At 36.2% G+C, this 19385-nt stretch overlaps 3 protein-coding genes and 2 long non-coding RNA genes across 7 annotated transcripts; all 5 read right to left on the minus strand.

The window, feature by feature from the left end:
- Positions 1-1473, minus strand: LOC133718595 (uncharacterized). The gene is made up of 2 exons (XM_062145465.1): positions 1338-1473; positions 1-1133 (listed from the first exon to the last, which is right to left on the minus strand). The coding sequence occupies exons 1-2, from the start codon at positions 1441-1443 to the stop codon at positions 748-750; spliced, it is 492 nt and encodes a 163-aa protein (XP_062001449.1). The 5' UTR covers positions 1444-1473; the 3' UTR covers positions 1-747.
- Positions 1474-3890: 2417 nt separating this feature from the next.
- LOC133716365 (uncharacterized) lies at positions 3891-6257 on the minus strand. The gene is made up of 3 exons (XM_062143077.1): positions 6164-6257; positions 4467-4741; positions 3891-4259 (listed from the first exon to the last, which is right to left on the minus strand). The coding sequence occupies exons 1-3, from the start codon at positions 6255-6257 to the stop codon at positions 3891-3893; spliced, it is 738 nt and encodes a 245-aa protein (XP_061999061.1).
- Positions 6258-7578: 1321 nt separating this feature from the next.
- LOC133717392 (uncharacterized) lies at positions 7579-8287 on the minus strand. The gene is made up of 2 exons (XR_009849589.1): positions 8032-8287; positions 7579-7921 (listed from the first exon to the last, which is right to left on the minus strand). It is a non-coding gene; the product is annotated as an uncharacterized LOC133717392 (long non-coding RNA).
- A 7152-nt stretch (positions 8288-15439) lies between these two features.
- Positions 15440-17221, minus strand: LOC133718808 (uncharacterized). Of its 3 annotated transcripts, none has more exons than XR_009850589.1 (6): positions 16707-17207; positions 16338-16410; positions 16143-16241; positions 15884-16016; positions 15696-15794; positions 15451-15611 (listed from the first exon to the last, which is right to left on the minus strand). XR_009850589.1 is itself a non-coding variant. In XM_062145692.1 (5 exons), the coding sequence occupies exons 1-4, from the start codon at positions 16824-16826 to the stop codon at positions 15772-15774; spliced, it is 375 nt and encodes a 124-aa protein (XP_062001676.1). In that variant the 5' UTR covers positions 16827-17221; the 3' UTR covers positions 15440-15611; positions 15696-15771. The 3 variants fall into 3 exon arrangements, 1 of the variants encoding a protein (XP_062001676.1); XR_009850590.1 differs by having other exon boundaries at positions 16345-16410; positions 16707-17203; XM_062145692.1 differs by lacking the exon at positions 16338-16410 and having other exon boundaries at positions 15440-15611; positions 16707-17221.
- A 158-nt stretch (positions 17222-17379) lies between these two features.
- Positions 17380-18615, minus strand: LOC133713889 (uncharacterized). The gene is made up of 4 exons (XR_009848303.1): positions 18387-18615; positions 18132-18249; positions 17633-17774; positions 17380-17450 (listed from the first exon to the last, which is right to left on the minus strand). It is a non-coding gene; the product is annotated as an uncharacterized LOC133713889 (long non-coding RNA).
- Between the last annotated feature and the right edge of the window lie 770 nt (positions 18616-19385).

The raw sequence follows: 19385 nt of genomic DNA on the forward strand, positions 1-19385 counted from the left end.
CAGCAAATTAAGTGGTTTTATAGATAGTACGTGGAACATAACAAGTTGATCCGAGGATCAAATTACAAAGATATGATTGAGAGTATTGTGGACTATTCAACCATTACAATTTTATTGATTAGCAAACAAGCTAGTGCATACTTCTTCCACCCTAATACTTTTGCAGCAGCTGGATCATCATCTAGTTCTCGATTTCGGGTCCATGCCCGCAGTGGCGGATCCAGAAAAATTTCTCACATAGGGCAAGACTATTAAGTAGTAAGATCATTTTTCTTTTTTGAAGCCAAAAATTCTTAACTTTTAACTGATGTCAATTAAATTATCTCAAACATGTTTGTTCTTGTTTTTTTTTCTTCTTTTTGAAATTGAGATTTAGAACCCAACAAGTATAAATAAGTAGGAGCTAAACACTAAAACTGAAAATAGAATAGTGAAACTAGAATTAATACAACTTTAAATTGAATTTCAAAAAAGAAAAATATTTCATGAAATGATTAGAGGAGGCGTACTGTTGATAAGAGAGGCGTGTAGTAGAGTTTGTGCTCTATAGAAACTCTTAAGCTTTTAAATAATAATAAAAAGAATAAAAGATAAACATCTTCTCTCAAATAAAATTTAAAGAAAGACAAGATGAGGTATATGCTAATATGCCACTATCAATACTGTGTCGTTTTGATAAGTTCAATTAAAGAAGGAGACCAGGAATCAAGAGCAGTATCTCGTCATCTTCAACCTCTTGCCTCTCTTTCATAATTTTTTTTCTGTAAAACCTTCAAAGCACAAAAGCTTCCATGGCTTGGTAAAAGAATCGAGGTTGGGCAGCTGCCAAACCTCGCCACCCCTTGGATCCGCCCCTGCATGCCCGCCCCCTCCCTTTCCTTCCTTTCCTCCATTGCCGCCATTTCCTCCCTTGCCTCCTCCATTGCCTCCCTTGCCTCCTCCGTTTCCTCCCTTGCCACCTCCATTTCCTCCATTACTTCCTCCTCTGTATCCTCCATTTCCTCCCTTGCCTCCTCCGTTTCCTCCCTTGCCACCTCCGTTTCCTGCATTGCTTCCTCCTCCGTATCCTCCATTTCCTCCCTTGCCTCCTCCATTTCCTCCATTGCCTCCTCTATTGTATGCCTCGCTACCATCTGCATTCGAAAATATATTTTTTTTAGTGTCAAAAAGGAAAAGACGAAAGATGATATACGTATGTAAATCATATATCTCGTAATTCACAATAACCCTCACTGACTCACTCTATATATGCATGCATGCCCCAATTAACTCACAAATTGATTATTACAGGAATAATTTTTAGGAAATTATGAAAGCATTCCGGATAGAAAATTTACCAGTAGTTGGAGTGGTTGTCTCAGTTAGGTCACGATGAGCTGAGACCTCAGCAGTGATGAGGAGAACGGCAAAGACAACAAGAAGAATAGTCTTTGAGTACGCCATTTCTCAATTGATTGATTGCTTACAGTTTGGAGTGAACTTAATGTAGCTTGGCGCTCCCTATTATAGACAATAGCTGCAAGAGAGAGTAGAGATCGAAGAGTGAGTGAGGAAAAAGTCAGAGATTGAGGTCAATTTGTGACGCCTACATTTTAAATTTCTTTTGTCGTTCTGCAATATAAAGTATGTACGTGTTACTTATTTATCAATAATGTTTTTAATTATTTGGTTTTGTTGATAAGGTGGATAGATAGGAGGATTGAGATACTAGCTAGCTTAGTAAATTTCAATCATGTACGGAATTGGAGTCCACGTACAGAAGATTTCCAGGGAGATCGAGGACCAGAAAATAATTGACCCTCCAGTCTTAATCACACATGCAGATAAGATTTCAAGGGATGCATGTGGAAAATCGGCTGAAATTCATGAGAACAGACCGGTGATTATCAAAGCCGCCCATTCATTAAACTGTACTACGCAATTGATTTTTTTTTTTTTTTTTGAACTAAATTAGGTCTGGGTTACTGTTTATTCAATATTTTTTTTTAATACAATTGAATGACTTCATTTTTCTCCAATCTAATATATAGAGGTTCGTGATAAAATCAAAATCTTGGTACAATTAGAAGTAAGTCGCCCACGAGAGATATGTCGCTTCACATGTAACCTTATTCCGACTCTGAATATATATTCAAATAGGATTATGTCCCTTAGCAAGCGACCAACAGATCAGAACATTGGTGATTTCATATACTGGATTACCAATATGTTGGATATATGTGTGTGAGATCCATTGATTATCGATGCTCCGCATATCACAAAATTCCTAAATTAACTTTTTATCAATCAACTCTAAGTCAAGGCAGTTGATGATGATTCAATTAATTAACTAATATCAAATATCACGCGGCAAATAACAACAAACACGTCGGTGATGATAAAGTAGATCTTTTAATAAATAAAGAGGGAAGGATTTCATCGGGTTGAAAAAATTTGATGATCACTACAAGACCTACAGTGCGTGGTGTGTTAGCATTAATTAATTGAGTTAAAAGTAGAGGCCAAAAGCCATTGCATTGGCCGCAGAGTTTGAATAGGGAAGCTGCTCACACTGTCGGCAAGCATCTCTGATCTCTGTAGTCGACTAGTAATTAGAGGGGTTTATGGTTTCTGGCCTTTTCATCAGATCTTCTTTGGCTTTTTCGACCAAAGGGAAACAAAGAAGAAGATTACAGTACCGGATAGATAGCCAAGCAAAGCATAGTGGCAGACTGGCATACGTCCCTCACTGCGTCACTTGACGCTCAAGTATGGAAGCGGGGCCTGGATTTTGTTGTACAGATTGGACTGCAGTCTTTATCCTACTCACTGCATGCACGTTGGGTATTTGGTATTGGTAATTTTCCTAGCTATATCGTCATCAATGCTCAAATCTGAAGTAATTTTCTTTTATTTAGTGAATTTGAAGTAATTTTATTTTTTTTGTTCATCCGACTCATTTTATGTTTGGTTATATATGTACGATAATTTAGGAAAAATGGAGGTCCAATTAGGGATGGAATCAGTTTGATTTTCAATGTTTGAGTATAAACCATTAATCAAACTGATAAAAAAAATTTAAAACAAAATTGAAACCACACCTCTCCGGTTTTATTCGATTTATTCAATCACGTTGACTTTAACAATTGATTACAATTTACAACAATTATTTCTTATCCTAATTAGTAATATCTACAATTGATTTCAACCAAATAACATGCATTGAATGACAAAAAGTCCAGAGAAATTTAAATCTATGAGAAAATAAATAAATAAGTAAAGCAAACTTCATTTACAATAGAGATTGATTAACCTAAAATCATAGAATTTTAAAGTTTTAATAAGCAATAGAAAATTAAAGAAGCATAGGACTCAAAATATAGTTAAGATTATGGACAATTATGTAGTGTTTGAGAGCTTATAATAGAAACTAAAGCTTATAATAATCAACCCTATCTAATAATTATATAACTTTTATATGCTTTTGGTTAATTTTTTTAAAAAAAGTTTTTAAATTATTTTTCTTTCTGTTTTTTTTTTTGAAGAGGAGACGAAAACTTTTATTATAATCAAATATGGTTACAATCAACAAATAACACATCCGATATAATACCCGGAGGTGTTGTAAACCAAGATTCAGGACTAGCAGAATTAAGAGCTTGACGAGCGAAACGGTGAGCCGCTTCATTAGCTTCACGATACACATGCTGGAGTGTATAGCCAGGTAGGTCTGCAAGAGACAATGTAACATCCTCGTATAAATACCCAAGGATAGACAAATTTGAAGATACCAAATTGCACGATTTGACAACTTGCAATGAGTCTGATTCAAAGACCACAGGTTGAAGCCCATGAGCAAGGACAAAGCGTACAGCTAGAAGGACTGCCATAAGCTCAACCTGCTCTGGAGACTATATTTGTGTGAGAGGGGCAGCATGACCAGCCACAAAATGCCCACTAGAATCACGTATCACCAACCCAATGCCACCCATCTTCATTGAGGCATTGAAGGCTCCATCTACGTTCACTTTAAGCCAAGCCTGAGGAGGAGGAGTCCAGCAAGGACGAACTAGCTGCCTACGTCGGTTAGTTTTGTGGTAAGGGTTTGCAGCGTGAAAAGCTTGAAGCCTCACAATACCCTTAATACTAACATCAGCAGGGGAGCTCTCCAAACCATGCCAGAGCGTATCATTCCTTGTCATCCAAATAGTCGAAAATAAAACCATAAATAGATCAACATGTTCCTTTGTAAAATGCTCCATATAAGACAAAAACCATTCCTTAAAGTTTGTAAAGTCATGGTTAATAGAAAGCTATAGTGGAGAGGCCATAAATACTTGCCTACTAAAGAAGCAGTCACGTCCAATATGAAGGATGGATTCACCTTCTTCTCCACATAACACACAAGTATTCATAACATGGACTCCTTTAGTTTGAATGCGTGAACGAGTAGGAAGAATATTATTACACGCTCTCCACATACATACCTTCACCTTAGCAGGCACATGAGCTTTCCATATTGACCCCCACAACTGAGATGAAGATTGTGACAATGAAGACGAAGATGCCCCATTATTGATCTGTAGAATCCTGTCCCTTGCTACCACATAGGCACTTTTAACAGAAAAAATACCTTTGGGATCATAATGCCAAATTATGCGATCAGGAGGAAGCCGAAAACTTAGAGGAATTGAAGTAATTATCTCACAATCTTCAGGTGAAAAAGTAGACTCCAACAGAGATGCTTTCCATGTACAAGAGTCTGAATCAATCAGATCACTAACAAACTCCACTGAAGTGGTTGGAGGCCGCACATATGGTTTGAATAAATTGGGACGAGGAAGCCACCTATCTTCCCATACTTTAATGGATGCTCCGAAAAAGTACTAACCGAAAAAGTATTGCAAGCATCAGCTTGAGTTTCTTTTGATTAACTTTTGTATATCAACTCAATTCGGTTCGCTTCAGTGCGGTTTCTCATTCCAATTATTAAATTTGAAGGTCTCACTATTATTTTATATTTCAAATTAGATTTTGTAGGTAGGTTGAATGACCAAAACAGACATCTATGCATTAGAAAGAAAAAAAAAATCATATTTTCCTTATATAGAATCATTTATGTATAAATAGTTAGATAAACACAACAAATTTCTATACATTGCCTCCTAATTTAGTACAAGAATAAAGTTAGAAACTATCTAATTTAATTTTTTTCTTAAATAAATTGTAATTAAATGAGGTTAGAAGCCATAATATTTAGAATTGCAAAATCAATGGTATTAAATGTTTTTAAAACGGATAGTTTTACTCCCTTTTTTAGTTAATTTCCTTTTCTTTCTTTTTTCTAAGAGATACGATTAATCAAATTCCAAATAAACCCTATTACTGGCTATTCTCTCTCTCGAGAACACTAAGTTTGCGGCGGCAAAGGCAGCTCTAGCCCTCGTCCGGTGGCTCTCCGGCGTCGGCTTGATGACGTGGTGATGCTGCCGGACGGGAGACACATGGTGTAGCCCTCTGGGATCTTTGCTTATGGTTTTGATAGGTGGCTGGCTTTATTTGGATTGAGACAGTTTGGGGCTGGAGGTTCGTGTGTACCGGTTCAGATCGATGGCGGCGGCAGGGTTTCGTTCGTTACTGACGGAGGCGGCTGGGTTTCAATCCGGAAGGCGGCGGCTGGATTTCGATCCGGATGATTGCAACTGGATTTCGCTCCAGACGGTAGTGAGTGTGCGACCTATACCAGGTTGGGGTTGAGTTTCAATCTGTGGTGCGGTTCGTCCCTCTCTTCTGGGTTGGGCGCGAGCTCGGAGGCGGTGGCGGCCAAGCGGGGTCACGGCGGCAATCTACAGACGTGCGTGGAGCTTGAAGGCTTGGGGCTGTGGAGAGAAGATGGGCTGGGCTTCGCTGTTGGACCTTGGTAGGATGTCCTTTAGGGCTGCTGTTTATTGGCCTGGGCCTTCACTTTGTCATTTGGGCCAAGTGTTTGGACTTAGGGCTATAGATTGTTAGTAGTGTTGCTTTCAATAACCCTTTTCTAGGGACTATGCTTGTTAGGTTTCTTTCGGGCACTAATGAGTATAGTTTTACTCGGTCTATTACTACGTCCTAGGTTATCGTAGTAATAGGCTTGCTTTTATAAGTGAGCACTGATTGTATAATGAATGGTCTAGTCTCTATGTACCATGTGGCACCCCCACAAGCTCTTGTCTATCTGTCAATGGTAGCGGAGGGGTATGTAATGGCCATTCTGGCCTGAGATTTATAATGACAATCATTTTTCGATTGATTCAAAAAAAAAAAAATACGATTAATCCATTTATTTTCTAATATAAAACATCATGGGTGAAAAAACTTTGTAATTGTTAATTTGTTTGGCCCCTCTAATGACAACTTTGTAGTTCCACCATTGGAGAGAAACTAGTGATATAGTTTTGGTTAAATGTTCAACTCATAATTTTATACTTGATCAACATGGTGTTTGGTGGATGAGAACTCAAATAATATAAAACCTATTTATATGCATCTATTTAAAGGGAACAATAATAAATCTTTATGGATTTCTGAATAAGTAACACAAGTAATCATTATGGTCATTTAAAAACATCAATATACTAGAATATACTAATTATATTAAATAGTAGCCTTAATATAGTCAAATAATAGGACGTTTCATAATTTTTGAGATTAAGGATATTTTAGGTACTTTGGGTTGTGTATTTAGTAGAATATTAGAATGAGAAATTAAATGGGTGGTGTATTAAGTATGGAGTGTGTATTAAGTAATTAGGGGTGTGTATTTAAAACTTCTCAAATAAAAAGTAGAGAGTGCATTTAAGAGAAAACCTCTCTCTCTCTCTCTCTCTCTCTCTCTCTCTCTCTCTCTCTCTCTCTCTCTCTCTCTCTCTCTCTCTCTCTCTCTCTCTCTCTCTCTCTCTCTCTCTCTCTCTCTCTCTCGTAAATCATGACCGTTCTTTGCGAGATCATCCACAGTAATGTTAGTTTTAGATATAAGTGATAATGTTTTATAAGCTCTTATGAGTTTCAACTTCAGGGCATACTAGCTTAGTTCCCTTGTTGGTCTTCAATTAGAAATTAATTGATTCAAAAGGATATAAGCAATCTCATGGCTCAAACCTGAGATATTTAGGTCAAAGGCGAACCCTAAAAACTGGTTGGACTCGACTCTTCTGCTCTTCATATGGGCATTATTTTTTTTTATAATCATGGAAGAATGCACAAAAATCACAAATTTAAAATGCAGGTAGCAGCCAACAAACAAAATATGTCCAAATACTAATGAAGCTGAAAATGACGAGGGAAAATATACAGTGCTCGCAGGGAGAGAGTAGGCTTTTGGAGTTAATTTGTGGAAAAAAAAAAAAGGAAAAGAAAGAAAGAAACTTTCTTGTTAGATTGCATGCAATAGCTATACGAGGAAGAAGGCTCGAATTTCAAGGGTTAAATTTAGTGATTCTGGCGGGCATTATATATTCTCTTTAAATTGTTATTAGGTGCACTCTCAATTTAGTTTTTTTTTTCCCACACACTCTCTGATTTGGATTTTGTAATATATATTTATTGAGGTAGTCAAGCTAATTTAAGTGGAACATAGATTGTTCATAACATGAAGATACGAGGATCATATTACAAAGATATGATCGATTGAGAGTTTGATGGACTGCTCAACCAATACATATTATTATTCGAAACAAGCTACTACTGCTTCCATATTAATAGCCTTGCATCAGGTACGTACGCCTGCAATAGTGCAATATACACACAACTGCATGCATACAAAGGGTCATCATCATCTAGTTCTCAGTTTCAGTCTCAACAGCATGAGGTCCATGTCCTCCGCCTCCATAGCAGTGATGTCCTCCATGTCCATAGCAGCGACGTCTATGATCGTTTCCTTGGTAACCGTCAGTGTTGGCTTTTTCTACACTCGAAAAAATCTATACGTTAGAAAGGGTTGGAAAAGAAATATAATACAAGTTAAATTATAACATGTAATTCGATACTGGTTGATTAAGAAAGTGAGAAACTCACGAGTAGTAGTGGTAGCCTCAGCTAGGTCACGATGAGCCGAGACCTCAGCAGAGATGAGGAGAACAGCAAAGGCAAGGGCGACAAGAAGAAAAGTCTTTGAGAATGCCATCTCGATCTCTCTTGATTGCTTAGAGTTTGTAGGAAGGTATGCAAGAGGTGATTGATTTCTGAGTGAAGTTCTTGAAGCTTGGCCCTCCCTATTTATAGACGTCTTGGCCTGGAAGAGTGATCGAGTACGTGGGAGAAGAGTGATCAATTTGTGAGACCCACAGTCTCCTTCTTTTTCTTTTTCTGTTTTGAGAAGAAAGTATAAACTAGTTTTTTTGAAAGAAAAGGTGTAAACTAGTAAATACTTTATTTGAGTAGGTTTTGTTGATAAGGTTAATAGGAGTAGGTTTCAATTAAGTAAGAATTTGAGTCCACATAGTCAATATACGTGTTAGTTACTCCATCTGAAGTCCTAATCGAATAACATTTCAAGGGATGTGGAAAACTGAGTGAAGTTTCGGGTATTCTCTTTCTTAGTATCAGTGTCCAGAGTAAATATGAAAGATCTTTTACTATAAACCATCCATTTTTCATATTAGGCCATTAAATTATACATATATATATATATATGAAATTATGTTCCTTAATATGTGAATATACGATCGAAAAGTTGTTAAAATTTAAAAATTCGTTTCTTAAGCTAAGTTAAAGACCTCCGTAGCATGGAACTATATGTGTGTGTGTGTGTGTGTGTGTGTGTGTGTACTATTATTAAGAGAATAGGCTTTGTTAGCCAAAGCTGAAAATTTTGACAGATTTAACCCTGAAAGATTAAAAAAATTTAAGAATAAATTAAATTACAAGGATAAATAGGACAATTATAAAATAGATTTTTATTAGAAAATTAAAAAGAAATGATTCTACAACCTCACTTTTCTCTCCTACTATTCTCTTTCTGCAATAACTAATGACTTTTTTTTTTTTTAACAACGAAAATTTTTTCGTACACATGCAGAGCATGTGATCGCAGACTAATATATATTAACTGATAAAATAGATAAAATATAATAAGTTGAGGGATTAAAATAACATCGAATTTACAAAACAATGGCATCAAGTACATGTTACTTCTCAACCCTATAATTTCGGCTACGTACATAACAAAATATCATTTTTACTGTCCATACTTACTGGTTGGAAAGTAGGGGTGGGTTCGGTTCCAATCGGTTCGGTTCCGAGCCTAAACCGAAAACCGAACCGAATTTAGGCTCGGTGCGGTTCAGTTCAGTTTTTGTGTTTTGAGAAGTTGACACCGAAAACCGAACCGACCCGAACGGTTTGGTTCGGTTCGGCCTAGTTTCGGTTTTTTTTTTTTTTTTTTTTTTTTTTTGAAAAACAGATTTTTACAAACTTCTACTTTCTTAAAATAAAAATAATTTAATAATTGTGTTTTTTTTTTTTCCAGGTCTTTTTTATAGTTCATTCTCTCTCTTTTTGCTAGCCTTTTGGGCCCTTCCTCACCAAAAAATAAAACTATATATGCATCAAACACAATGTGTAGACTCGAGAGATTCAAGTCCATCTACTTACAAAAATTACTCCGGAAACTAGGAAATTAGGAATCAAGGCCATTGGAGCCTTTTCGATATAAAAAATAAAATAAAAGAGCAACCCATTAACCGATAACCACCCACACAAGCAAAAGACATGAAAAACAAAAACAAAAAAGAGCATCCCTCTTCTGTCTCAAAACTGATGCTTGTAATCTCTGCCATAGCTCCTGCATACATTTCAGATCACACAAACTGAGTCAGTCTCTAAATCCAAATCAATATAAAACACCACAGTCAATCTTTGTCCTATGTTTCTGATAAATAAAAAATATAATAACTTTCTTTGCTTGAAATGGGAAGTGACATGAATTGGTGTTAATAGCTAGCTATACGGCTTAAAAAGGAAGTCTCATCATATATAATCATCAAATTTATACACATCTATCAACTTATATGTAGACTTATAGAGTAACAAACCTGCAAATGACTAGCTACGTTCTCCCTAGTCAAGCCAGGCACATACAAGAACTCGAGGATTCTCCCTAGGCACAGCCTCTGTATGGAAAGCCAAAGGTAAACAATAGTTATTAGTAGACCAAAAATTAATCAGACAACGAAATATATAATATAATTAAACTTACTATCCAAGCCTATATGTCTGATGTCCAAGCCTACTAATGTAAACATGGCACAGGCAGACTCAGGAATCAATACATATTCTACTATCAGATCATATCAATGGTCATATCAGATAGTATTATCTCGAATAACAATTATTTTTTTAATCTAACTGTGGGAATTACCTGCAGTAATGAGGACTTGAAACCTTCAAACTCTGCCAATTGCTCGGTTTCAATAAAGTTATCTACATCTCCTTCAAGGTTAGCTCCTCTTCTCCACATTCTTGTCCATATGTGGCCATATGATAATGTCATGGTTAGATATCAAAACTCAATTGATATAGACACGACAATGACTACAAGGAATAATCATCTGTATGAAAATATACCTAGACGACGGGTACACCTCCTTGAGAATATGGAAATCTGTGACTTGAGGATATTTCCTTGTAGAAGAGGAATAATAAACCCGTCCAGCTGCCACAAGAAAGTTAATGTGCATTAGAAAAAGAATCTTACTCATAATTCTGACCAATCGTACTAGTCACATATTATGATACTTGACATAGATTACTTTCAATAGTCTTTCAGGGAATAATCAATTCACAGTCAACTCATAATTTCGAGTTTCCACCAACCTGCTTCCATATTGGTTTGGCCATCCAACCTTCAATCAACTTGCGTCTTCTCTGAATGCTGGTCGAAAAACACTTATGATTAGCAAAACTTCTTAGCTTTACACCAAGCTAAAACTAGATTTATGCAGGAGTCAATAATTCAGGCTCATGACACTCGAGAGGCTTTGAATAGCCTCTCTCGAGAAATGGACATCTCTCGCGGTTTTTTAAATGAGCAAACCATTCGCCTGCGGGAACTACAAATCCAAAGGTCCGACTTCAAACTTCGGATCGAGGACCTCCATACCGGTTTAGCCTTTGTTGAAAATGCGATTGCTACAGAAGAAGCCCAACTCGATGAACCTCTGGCTGCTTCTGAAGAAATGGGCCGCAACCTGGCCCGTCTCAGAGAACGGGCCACTCAGGCCGAAGCTAGTGCTATTGCAGCGAACCTCCGCGTGGAGGAACTTTGCTTGAAATTGAGCTTTGCGGGCCAATCTCTGTAGGTCCCCTCGAAAACTGTTCGGTCTCCTCACATGCTATTAATCCTCTCTTTTCCGAGATTTAAGGCATTAATCACTCGTTGAAAAACAACGGTCGTGAAAAAATAATCTCGTGAATAGAACAGTTACCTCCTCGAAAACCGTTCGGTCTCCTCACATGCTATTAATCCTCTCTTTTCCGAGATTTGGAATCACTAATCTCGATTTACTGACATCGGTTTTGAAATTGAGTACTAAGAAAATGTTGTAAACTTAGCGCCCCATCTCCTTTGAAATTGGTGAGTACTATGAAAATGTTGTAAACTTGTACACTTAGGAATATCACCAATTTCAAAAGAGAGGCTTTTGGGTATGTGACTTTTTCTTAGAATCCGAATCTATTTCTGGGTTTTCGTTCTGCCATAGACCCATTACAAAGTTGGAACTGACTCATATTTGATCCCCATTTTTTGGTGTCATTCGCGTCCTTATTTTTTTTTTTATTTTTTATAAGTTGAATCATGGATTTTTATTCTTGTTGTGCTGTTTTGATTGTCAAATTGGATTTTGTTCTGTTTTACTGAATATGTTTTCAGATAGCATGCTTCTCAGTTCTCACTTTCTCAGTCAATATTAGAAGACTCTCTGTAAGTCAAAATATTTCGTTGAAGATCTGCTTCTACTTATTTACAGTTTTGTTGAATCTTTGTTCTGTTTTTCTTAGTACTCAAGTGCGGTGTAAACTGTAAAGTATAACATGTTTCCGGTTCGATATACACAGGCAATGGCATTCATCACATTTTGGTTGGGAACCATCAGGGTTATTCTCCGGATCAATGGGTTATCGTTCCAACAGTTGTAACTTCTAAACTAGTTTCAACTCGAAGTTTTTCCTTTGAATCTCGACGAAGCAGGATATACCATTTTGCACTCACGAGTAAATGAACTAGATGCAAAATCCACTGCTTTTCTATCCTCAATTTATCCGGCCAGTATTTGTTCCTTTTGGCTTGGTTATGCTCCAATAAAAGAGAAGAAAACGTGCATCAGGAAAGTACAGGATTTCTAACGCCAAAAACTCTCTAATTACTAGGACTTTTCTCCAAACACAAGTCTGCATATAAGATGTGTAATTACCATTATTAGAACTAAGATTACACAAAGTAGGACTCAAATTACAACTTTGACAACAAAATTTGTTCTCACTTTTGTAAATGTGGGTATGAGATACCCACCACTACACTAGAATTTCCCGTAATCCTCTATATAAAGAGGCCCCTATTATCAATGAGAACACACAAAATTGTTGTCTCAATTCTCGTTTCCCTAAAACATTTATTTATTTATTATTTATTTTTTTACACATACACAGTCACATACAAGTAATTGTTTTTTATTTTGGAAAAACTTATCTGCCTATTGCACGATTGGCAAACATGTAGAAGAGTTTGAATCTATATTTTGGTCTGATCTTGATTGCAGGAAATTAGCAGCCAACGAATCTTATTGTGGTTTAGAAAGTGATTTGTGATGCAAATATGCAATATTCCTTCCTGTTTTTTTTTTTTCCTGATAAAGATATTGCTTTTTGTGAGAAGAGTTCAAAGCACAATTACTCACGGCCAAGGGCGTAGGCACATTAGGGCCAGAAGGGTCAAATGACCCTTCTCAACTTTTGAAAATAGTCGTTGATTGGTTGAAATTTTAGATGTTTCTATGTAAATATTATATTTTAATATGTGATTTGACCCTTCTGACGCCGAAAAAAATTACTTTAACAGTTTTGGCCCATCACCAAGTAGTACCTACGTGCAACTTGGACGTGCAAGACTCCAACATTCTTTTAAATTTCTATTATATTTTATTAAATGATCAATTAATCAATGATTACCTCATATCTATTTAACTTTTTTTTAAAAAAAATTTCCTTTATCCTAGTCAAATTTCTATGCTGTTAACTATATTTCCCAAAGAATTCGTCTTTTGTCTTTCTCAATTTTCTCTCCTACGAACGGCAAGACTTGAAATCAACTAGAGAGTAAGATTTGTTACCTTGTTAATAAATCACTTCAATTAAAGAAATTTCTTTAATTCATTACAAAGTTTAAATTTTTTTAGAGATTAGTCAATTTAATTTATTCTACCATGAAGATCATAAATAGTGATTTCCGAAACTAAATGGAAGATATGTGGATGAGTAGCAGTATCATTACATACATTGGGAAAGATATATTTGCTTGTATTGATGATGAAACCACCATGTATAGAGTTCAAAATAATTAAGAGCAATCGTCGCAAACAATTATAATTGGTTTGAAGATATCTGGTATGTTTGAGTATATTAATAATTTATGATTTTCTTTTATCAAAAGAATGATATATAAACTAGTATATTTAAATTAGTTTTTTAACAATAAACATATGCGATTTTATGTTATTTGATAAAATTAGATTTTTGTTTAATATAATCATTATGATTTGAAAAATGACCCTCCTAATTCATATTTCTGGCTACGCCACTGCTCACGGCCTCATGCTTCTTCGGATGAGACTGATGATGATATTAATCACAAGGCTGATGCTTACATTGCTAGTTTTTGCCATCAGCTCAGACTAGAGAGACAGATTTCTCTGGAGCTAAGCTACTGCTAAGGGAATAATTTTTAGAGCTGTTGGATGTAGTTCTTTTAAACATGATAAAATTTTGTTGGTTTCTGCAGCTATGTATCACACACTCTGAACTGCATTGTTAACTACAAGTACTGAGTTTCGTACTTCAGTTCTTGCATCATCTGGATTTGGTAAGATGGGCAAATTTTGATGGATCCATATTCATTTCTCATATCCACATTTGGTTTTAATTCCTCTGCTGCCTCTTTAACAGAAAAAGTGTGATGGTATGTAACATGACCATTTGCTTAAGAAACTTGCTTAAGGATTTTGTCAGTTAACTTGCATCTTTTCCATTCAAGTTCAAACATTTAGGTGAATGTTAGATATGATGGTGGTTGAATACGTACTATACCTTTTATATGGTTTAATAGTGGGAATATTTACATTTCTTGGCAATATTCATGTTTTTTTTTCAGCTACACACCATTTCCGGAGTTTTCACTATGTCAAAAAGGCCTTCAGACGACAGAACTGTTCTGTCGTCTGAACGAACGAAAATGTGTCGTCTAGTACGATGTCGTGTCTTGGGCGTATCGAACGACAGAAGAGTTCTGTCGTCTGAATTTTCAGACAACATAAAAAATGTGTCGTCTGATGAGTTTTGCATTTTGGGAACATTGTGATCTGTTTCTTTAAAAGCATTCAAACAACGGTTTTGTATTGTCTGATAAACAAAACAATGACATATTTTTTGAAATACTATTCTGTGAAGCATATTGCAAGACTTATTTGTGTGGTCTGAATGCCCTTAAATAAGAAATATGAAGACTCATATATAGTGTCTTCTCTCATACAACAACACTTAAAGGTTGTGCTAATTTACTTTACACGACAATTATATGTGGTCGTAAAGTGTATCAGAGGACAATTAAGTGTCGTTCTATGGTTGATTTGTATGACATTTAAGTGTTGTGTGAAAGATTTTTCAATTATACATATGTGATGTTGGGAAATGGTTTAGACAATAGATTTCTGTTATGTCAATTTCATTACGACGACAATTTACTGTCGTTTGAGATTATTTAGACGACAAATTTTTGTGGTCTGAATATAACAAGGACCACTAATAGTACGTTAAAATTTGCAACCACACATTTTGGTGTGCTTTTGTTGTAGCTTGCAGTTTGTAATGACACATTTTAGTAGTCCCCTGTACAATTGGTATGCATGCATTCTGGAAATTAAAATTGGCTATTTCTGAAACCATAAAATCCACATCCAAAATCATTCATTGCAATTTCCATTAATCCACCATTGTCTCATGTACATAGTTCTAATCATCAACATCAGAACCTAATCATCAACATCACAGTTCTAATCATCAACATCAGTTCTAAACGGCCCATATATACTAAACTGGGCAGCCACCAAAATATATGCATGCAGTACTGCTTGCTAATAAGCCAGAAGCACAACACAATGTGGCCAACCAACTAAACAACATAGCAAAATAGCTAGCAGTACTGCAATCAAAATCTGGCCTATATATATATATATATCAACTATCCATGTCCAAAAGTTGATGCACTAGTTAATAAACCTACACATGCACTAGTTATCTTTGAACTTCATAACATACTTTGCCCACTCTGCCCGGACAACATCAACATTCTCCATTGTGTAATAGTGATTTGCTTTTCTTTCCCACTGCAAGGACAGAAGCTTAGTTATGCATCACAATGGATAATTAATCCAATAAATCACTAGTACAATAAATTAGTTACTGATTACCTTAGCACTCCACTCTTGGTTTTTGTCCTCTACTATATCCCTCATGTAATGCATAATCCAATATCCACAAGTCTTATCACCCATCTGCTCCGGAATGCCCTGAAAGAAATAAATATTTTCAGTACCTAATAAACCTTGCCTGAACTAGAAAAATGATATAAATAGTTAGCTAGATGGGGAACACATACACTGATAAACATGAGGGAGTGAAGAGGATGGGTATACACTGATATGAACTTCATCTTTAAACCCGGGAAGCTCAGTTACTCTATTAGCAGTACATGGATGCAAAAAATCCATATTCGCCTTCCTCATGTCTACCTATAAAACATAATTATACACCATTAATGACACTGACTGGGTATACCCGATTCTGTCAGTTTACCAATACCCCAATTTATTTAATCATTAAATAACTCATGTTGTTGACCCAAGCATGGAACTTACAGAATTGTTGAAGCAGAGGAATCTGGCTTCATAGGTGACACAACTAATACTGTGCATTCTGGAAGTTTTCAATGCCTGAGATGTGAAGCTTCTTAACACCTGTTTGACAAAGAGACTATTGTTAGAAACAGAGTTGATCACAGAATGACTATCGTAGGGTAAGCAAAGTTGGTAACTAAATCTATGTATAACAACCTCTTACTTGTATTAGTAATGTGCTTCTAAATCTTCAAACAAAGACTTCCTGTTTTTGATGACAGTGAAGGGCCTAAAAATAAAGATATAAGTTACTTGAGTCAACTATAAAAAGAGACACCGAATCAGAGGTATAGTATAACAACAAAGGGTGTCCAGGTGAGTTCCCCAGCTTCTACAAATGCAGTAATATAGTCTGATCTAAAATTGAGCCTTGTGGGATACTTTGCTAGAGTCGAAATATTAATTGAAAACTCAGATATATTGCTTGACCCCACATACAATACTCTTTTGTATAGTCAGCAAACAAAGATTAGAGTGTCCAGAAAATGAAGAAAACCATAAAACAGGAATAGATCCAAATTCTACCTTGTACTTGGAGGCCTCTTGCACTTGATGAATTACACAGGCAAATCCGAGAACCAAAGATGCAAGAAAGATATATGACTGCCTGCACTTTTGATGGTTAATTAGCTTTCTCAAACCCATATAGGACCAGCATGCCAAATCTCCCACAAAGCATTTCTACGTGCAATTACAGAATTCCAAGTATATGATTAGAAACTTTGAAACAATACAGCTTAACAAATAATCTATATTGAAAAGACATTGAAATTAGAACTAATATAAGGATCCCATCTCAGAGAGTTCTGTTACAGAAATATGAAGATGATTTTCATGAGAAACTCTTTTCTGTATATTGATGAATATAAAGATAGTTGAATATAGCAACATGCATTGTTAATAGTCAAACCTAATATATTGGCAACAATAATAGGGAATGAAATTATGCTCTAAAGAAACCATGCACCAAAAAAATTTCACTTCACAGAAAAATTGAAGCTCAATGAGAACATATTAGTTTAGAGAAGTGATTTATCTTTTGAGTTTCTAAAGCTATTAAAAAACCAATACCATAGTCCATCAAATCTGATAAGATAACGGTCATTACCCTTGAGTAAAACTTCTTTATGTTTGCAAACGCAATGATCATTATATTTGATTTCACAATATTCAAACAACATCACTAAAACCCCAACTCACTCGTGTAATCTGAGTGTTCCTACACTCAATTCCAACATGGTTTGGTAACTTAAGCGACTTTGCTCTATCCTGTCAAAAAAAAAAAACACAATCACGCACATGGTTTGGTAGTAATGCATTGCTTGCCTAGACTAACAAATTGACAGACCACGCATGTAATTCAAAAAACAAAGCTTTAATCTTTTGGATAATGAAAAACTAAAAACAACTACAGTCATCAATAACATCCAAAAAAAAAAAAAAACTCAGACCTCGAACACAGATCTTCGAAATTCTGGGGTCTCGGTAGCAATCGCCCAAATGGAAAGCTCTCATTCACCTCCTGCTTCAAATTGTTGGGCTATAATGGGAGTGACTTTAATTGTTTTGCCTCGTCTAAACAAAGCTTTAATCCTTCACCGATCAAATATAGAACCCAGAAAGAAATTCAATTAGACTTTAATCTGTATTATCGAAACCAAAAAGAAAAACACAAAAAAGCATCAATCGGGTGCAGGATATCACACTTACACTGATAAACAACAATCTAAATAGGACCATAACTAGATTACTGACATACACAAATACCATTCCACTGCTGCACTAATTCAATTCATTGGGCAACAAAATAGACCATAAAATTATTTCAATCACCAAACTCAATTCAGTTTTTGGTTCTTCAAAAAATCAACCATGCTTATCGGGACGGTGTCCTCCCCATTCTTAATCTGCTATTAACAAAATCAGTTCAAAAGTGTACAAAGGACTAACCTTGCTACAATCACACCAACCAAGCCCCAATGGTCGATATAGCAAACTAATCTTTCTTGTAGGGAACTCTTGTGTTGGCTCTTGATTGCTTCGGGGTGAAGAATTTGAAGGTATAGATCTGCAAAACAACCGTGTTTCAATTAAACTTATTTCATCTATTGAGAAACAAAACACATGCATTAAAAACCCAATAAAAACGAAATTGAACGAAACCCAGATCATATAAATCCCAGAAAATTTGACTAAAGCCAATACCTTTCTCAAAACAAAGCTTCAATGGTGCAGTCGAGCTTCGAGAACAGAGGGAGAGCTAGGGCTAGTACCGGCGACCGTCCATGAGAGATTGAGAGAGAGAAGACGATGACTCACTGAGTGATTGACTTCGGATTGAAGGAGACACCAAGCAAAGTCATTGAATGCCGCCGTTTCGCCGCCGTCGTCTATCAAGGAGGCTGAGAGAGAGAGAGAGAGGTCTGGGTTTTAAGTAATCAGAACACTGAACGAGGATGAAAGGCACCCCTTCCCCAAATTGAAAAGAACCGAATCGAAATTGGCTGAGAGAGAACCGAGATCAGAGAGAGCTAAGTGAAAAGGACAGAGAGAGAGGCTGGTGTTTTAGGTTTCACGGGTTCTAGGTCGAGATGAGACTGTTTCGCCGTCATCGTCTATCAAGGAGGCTGAAAGAGAGAGAGAGAGGTCTGGGTTTTATGTAACCGGAACACTGAACGATGATGAAAGGCACCCCATCCCCAAATTGAAAATAACCGAATCGAAATTGGCTGAAAGAGAACCGAGATCGGAGAGAGCTGAGACAGCTAAGTGAAAAGGAGAGAGCGAGGCTGGTGTTTTAGGTTTCGCGGTTTCTAGATCGAGATGAGAGAGCTGACTGATCGAGCTAGAAGGACAGAAAGTGACTTAATTGCGAGGGATATATGTCAAATAGCACAAGTCAAATAACTTAGGAAATTTTAAAACAACCCCCACATTTAGACAACAATTAAATATTGTCTAAATGTCACAACATATTCCAGTCAACTAAGGCATACAGCTATTTGAGAGGGAAAAGAATTAATCAACTTTTGGAGAAATCACCACCTTCTACAACTACACAAATGTGTTGTCTGAATTCTCACCATTTATCCAAATTTGAGATAGGAAATCACCACCTTCTACAACTACACAAATGTGTTGTCTGAATGCTCACCATTTTTCCAAACTAAACCAGTATGGTTTTAGTGTATATTCAGACAACCG

Source organism: Rosa rugosa, chromosome 6 (assembly GCF_958449725.1).
Source record: "Rosa rugosa chromosome 6, drRosRugo1.1, whole genome shotgun sequence".
NCBI classification, from domain to species: Eukaryota; Viridiplantae; Streptophyta; class Magnoliopsida; order Rosales; family Rosaceae; genus Rosa; species Rosa rugosa.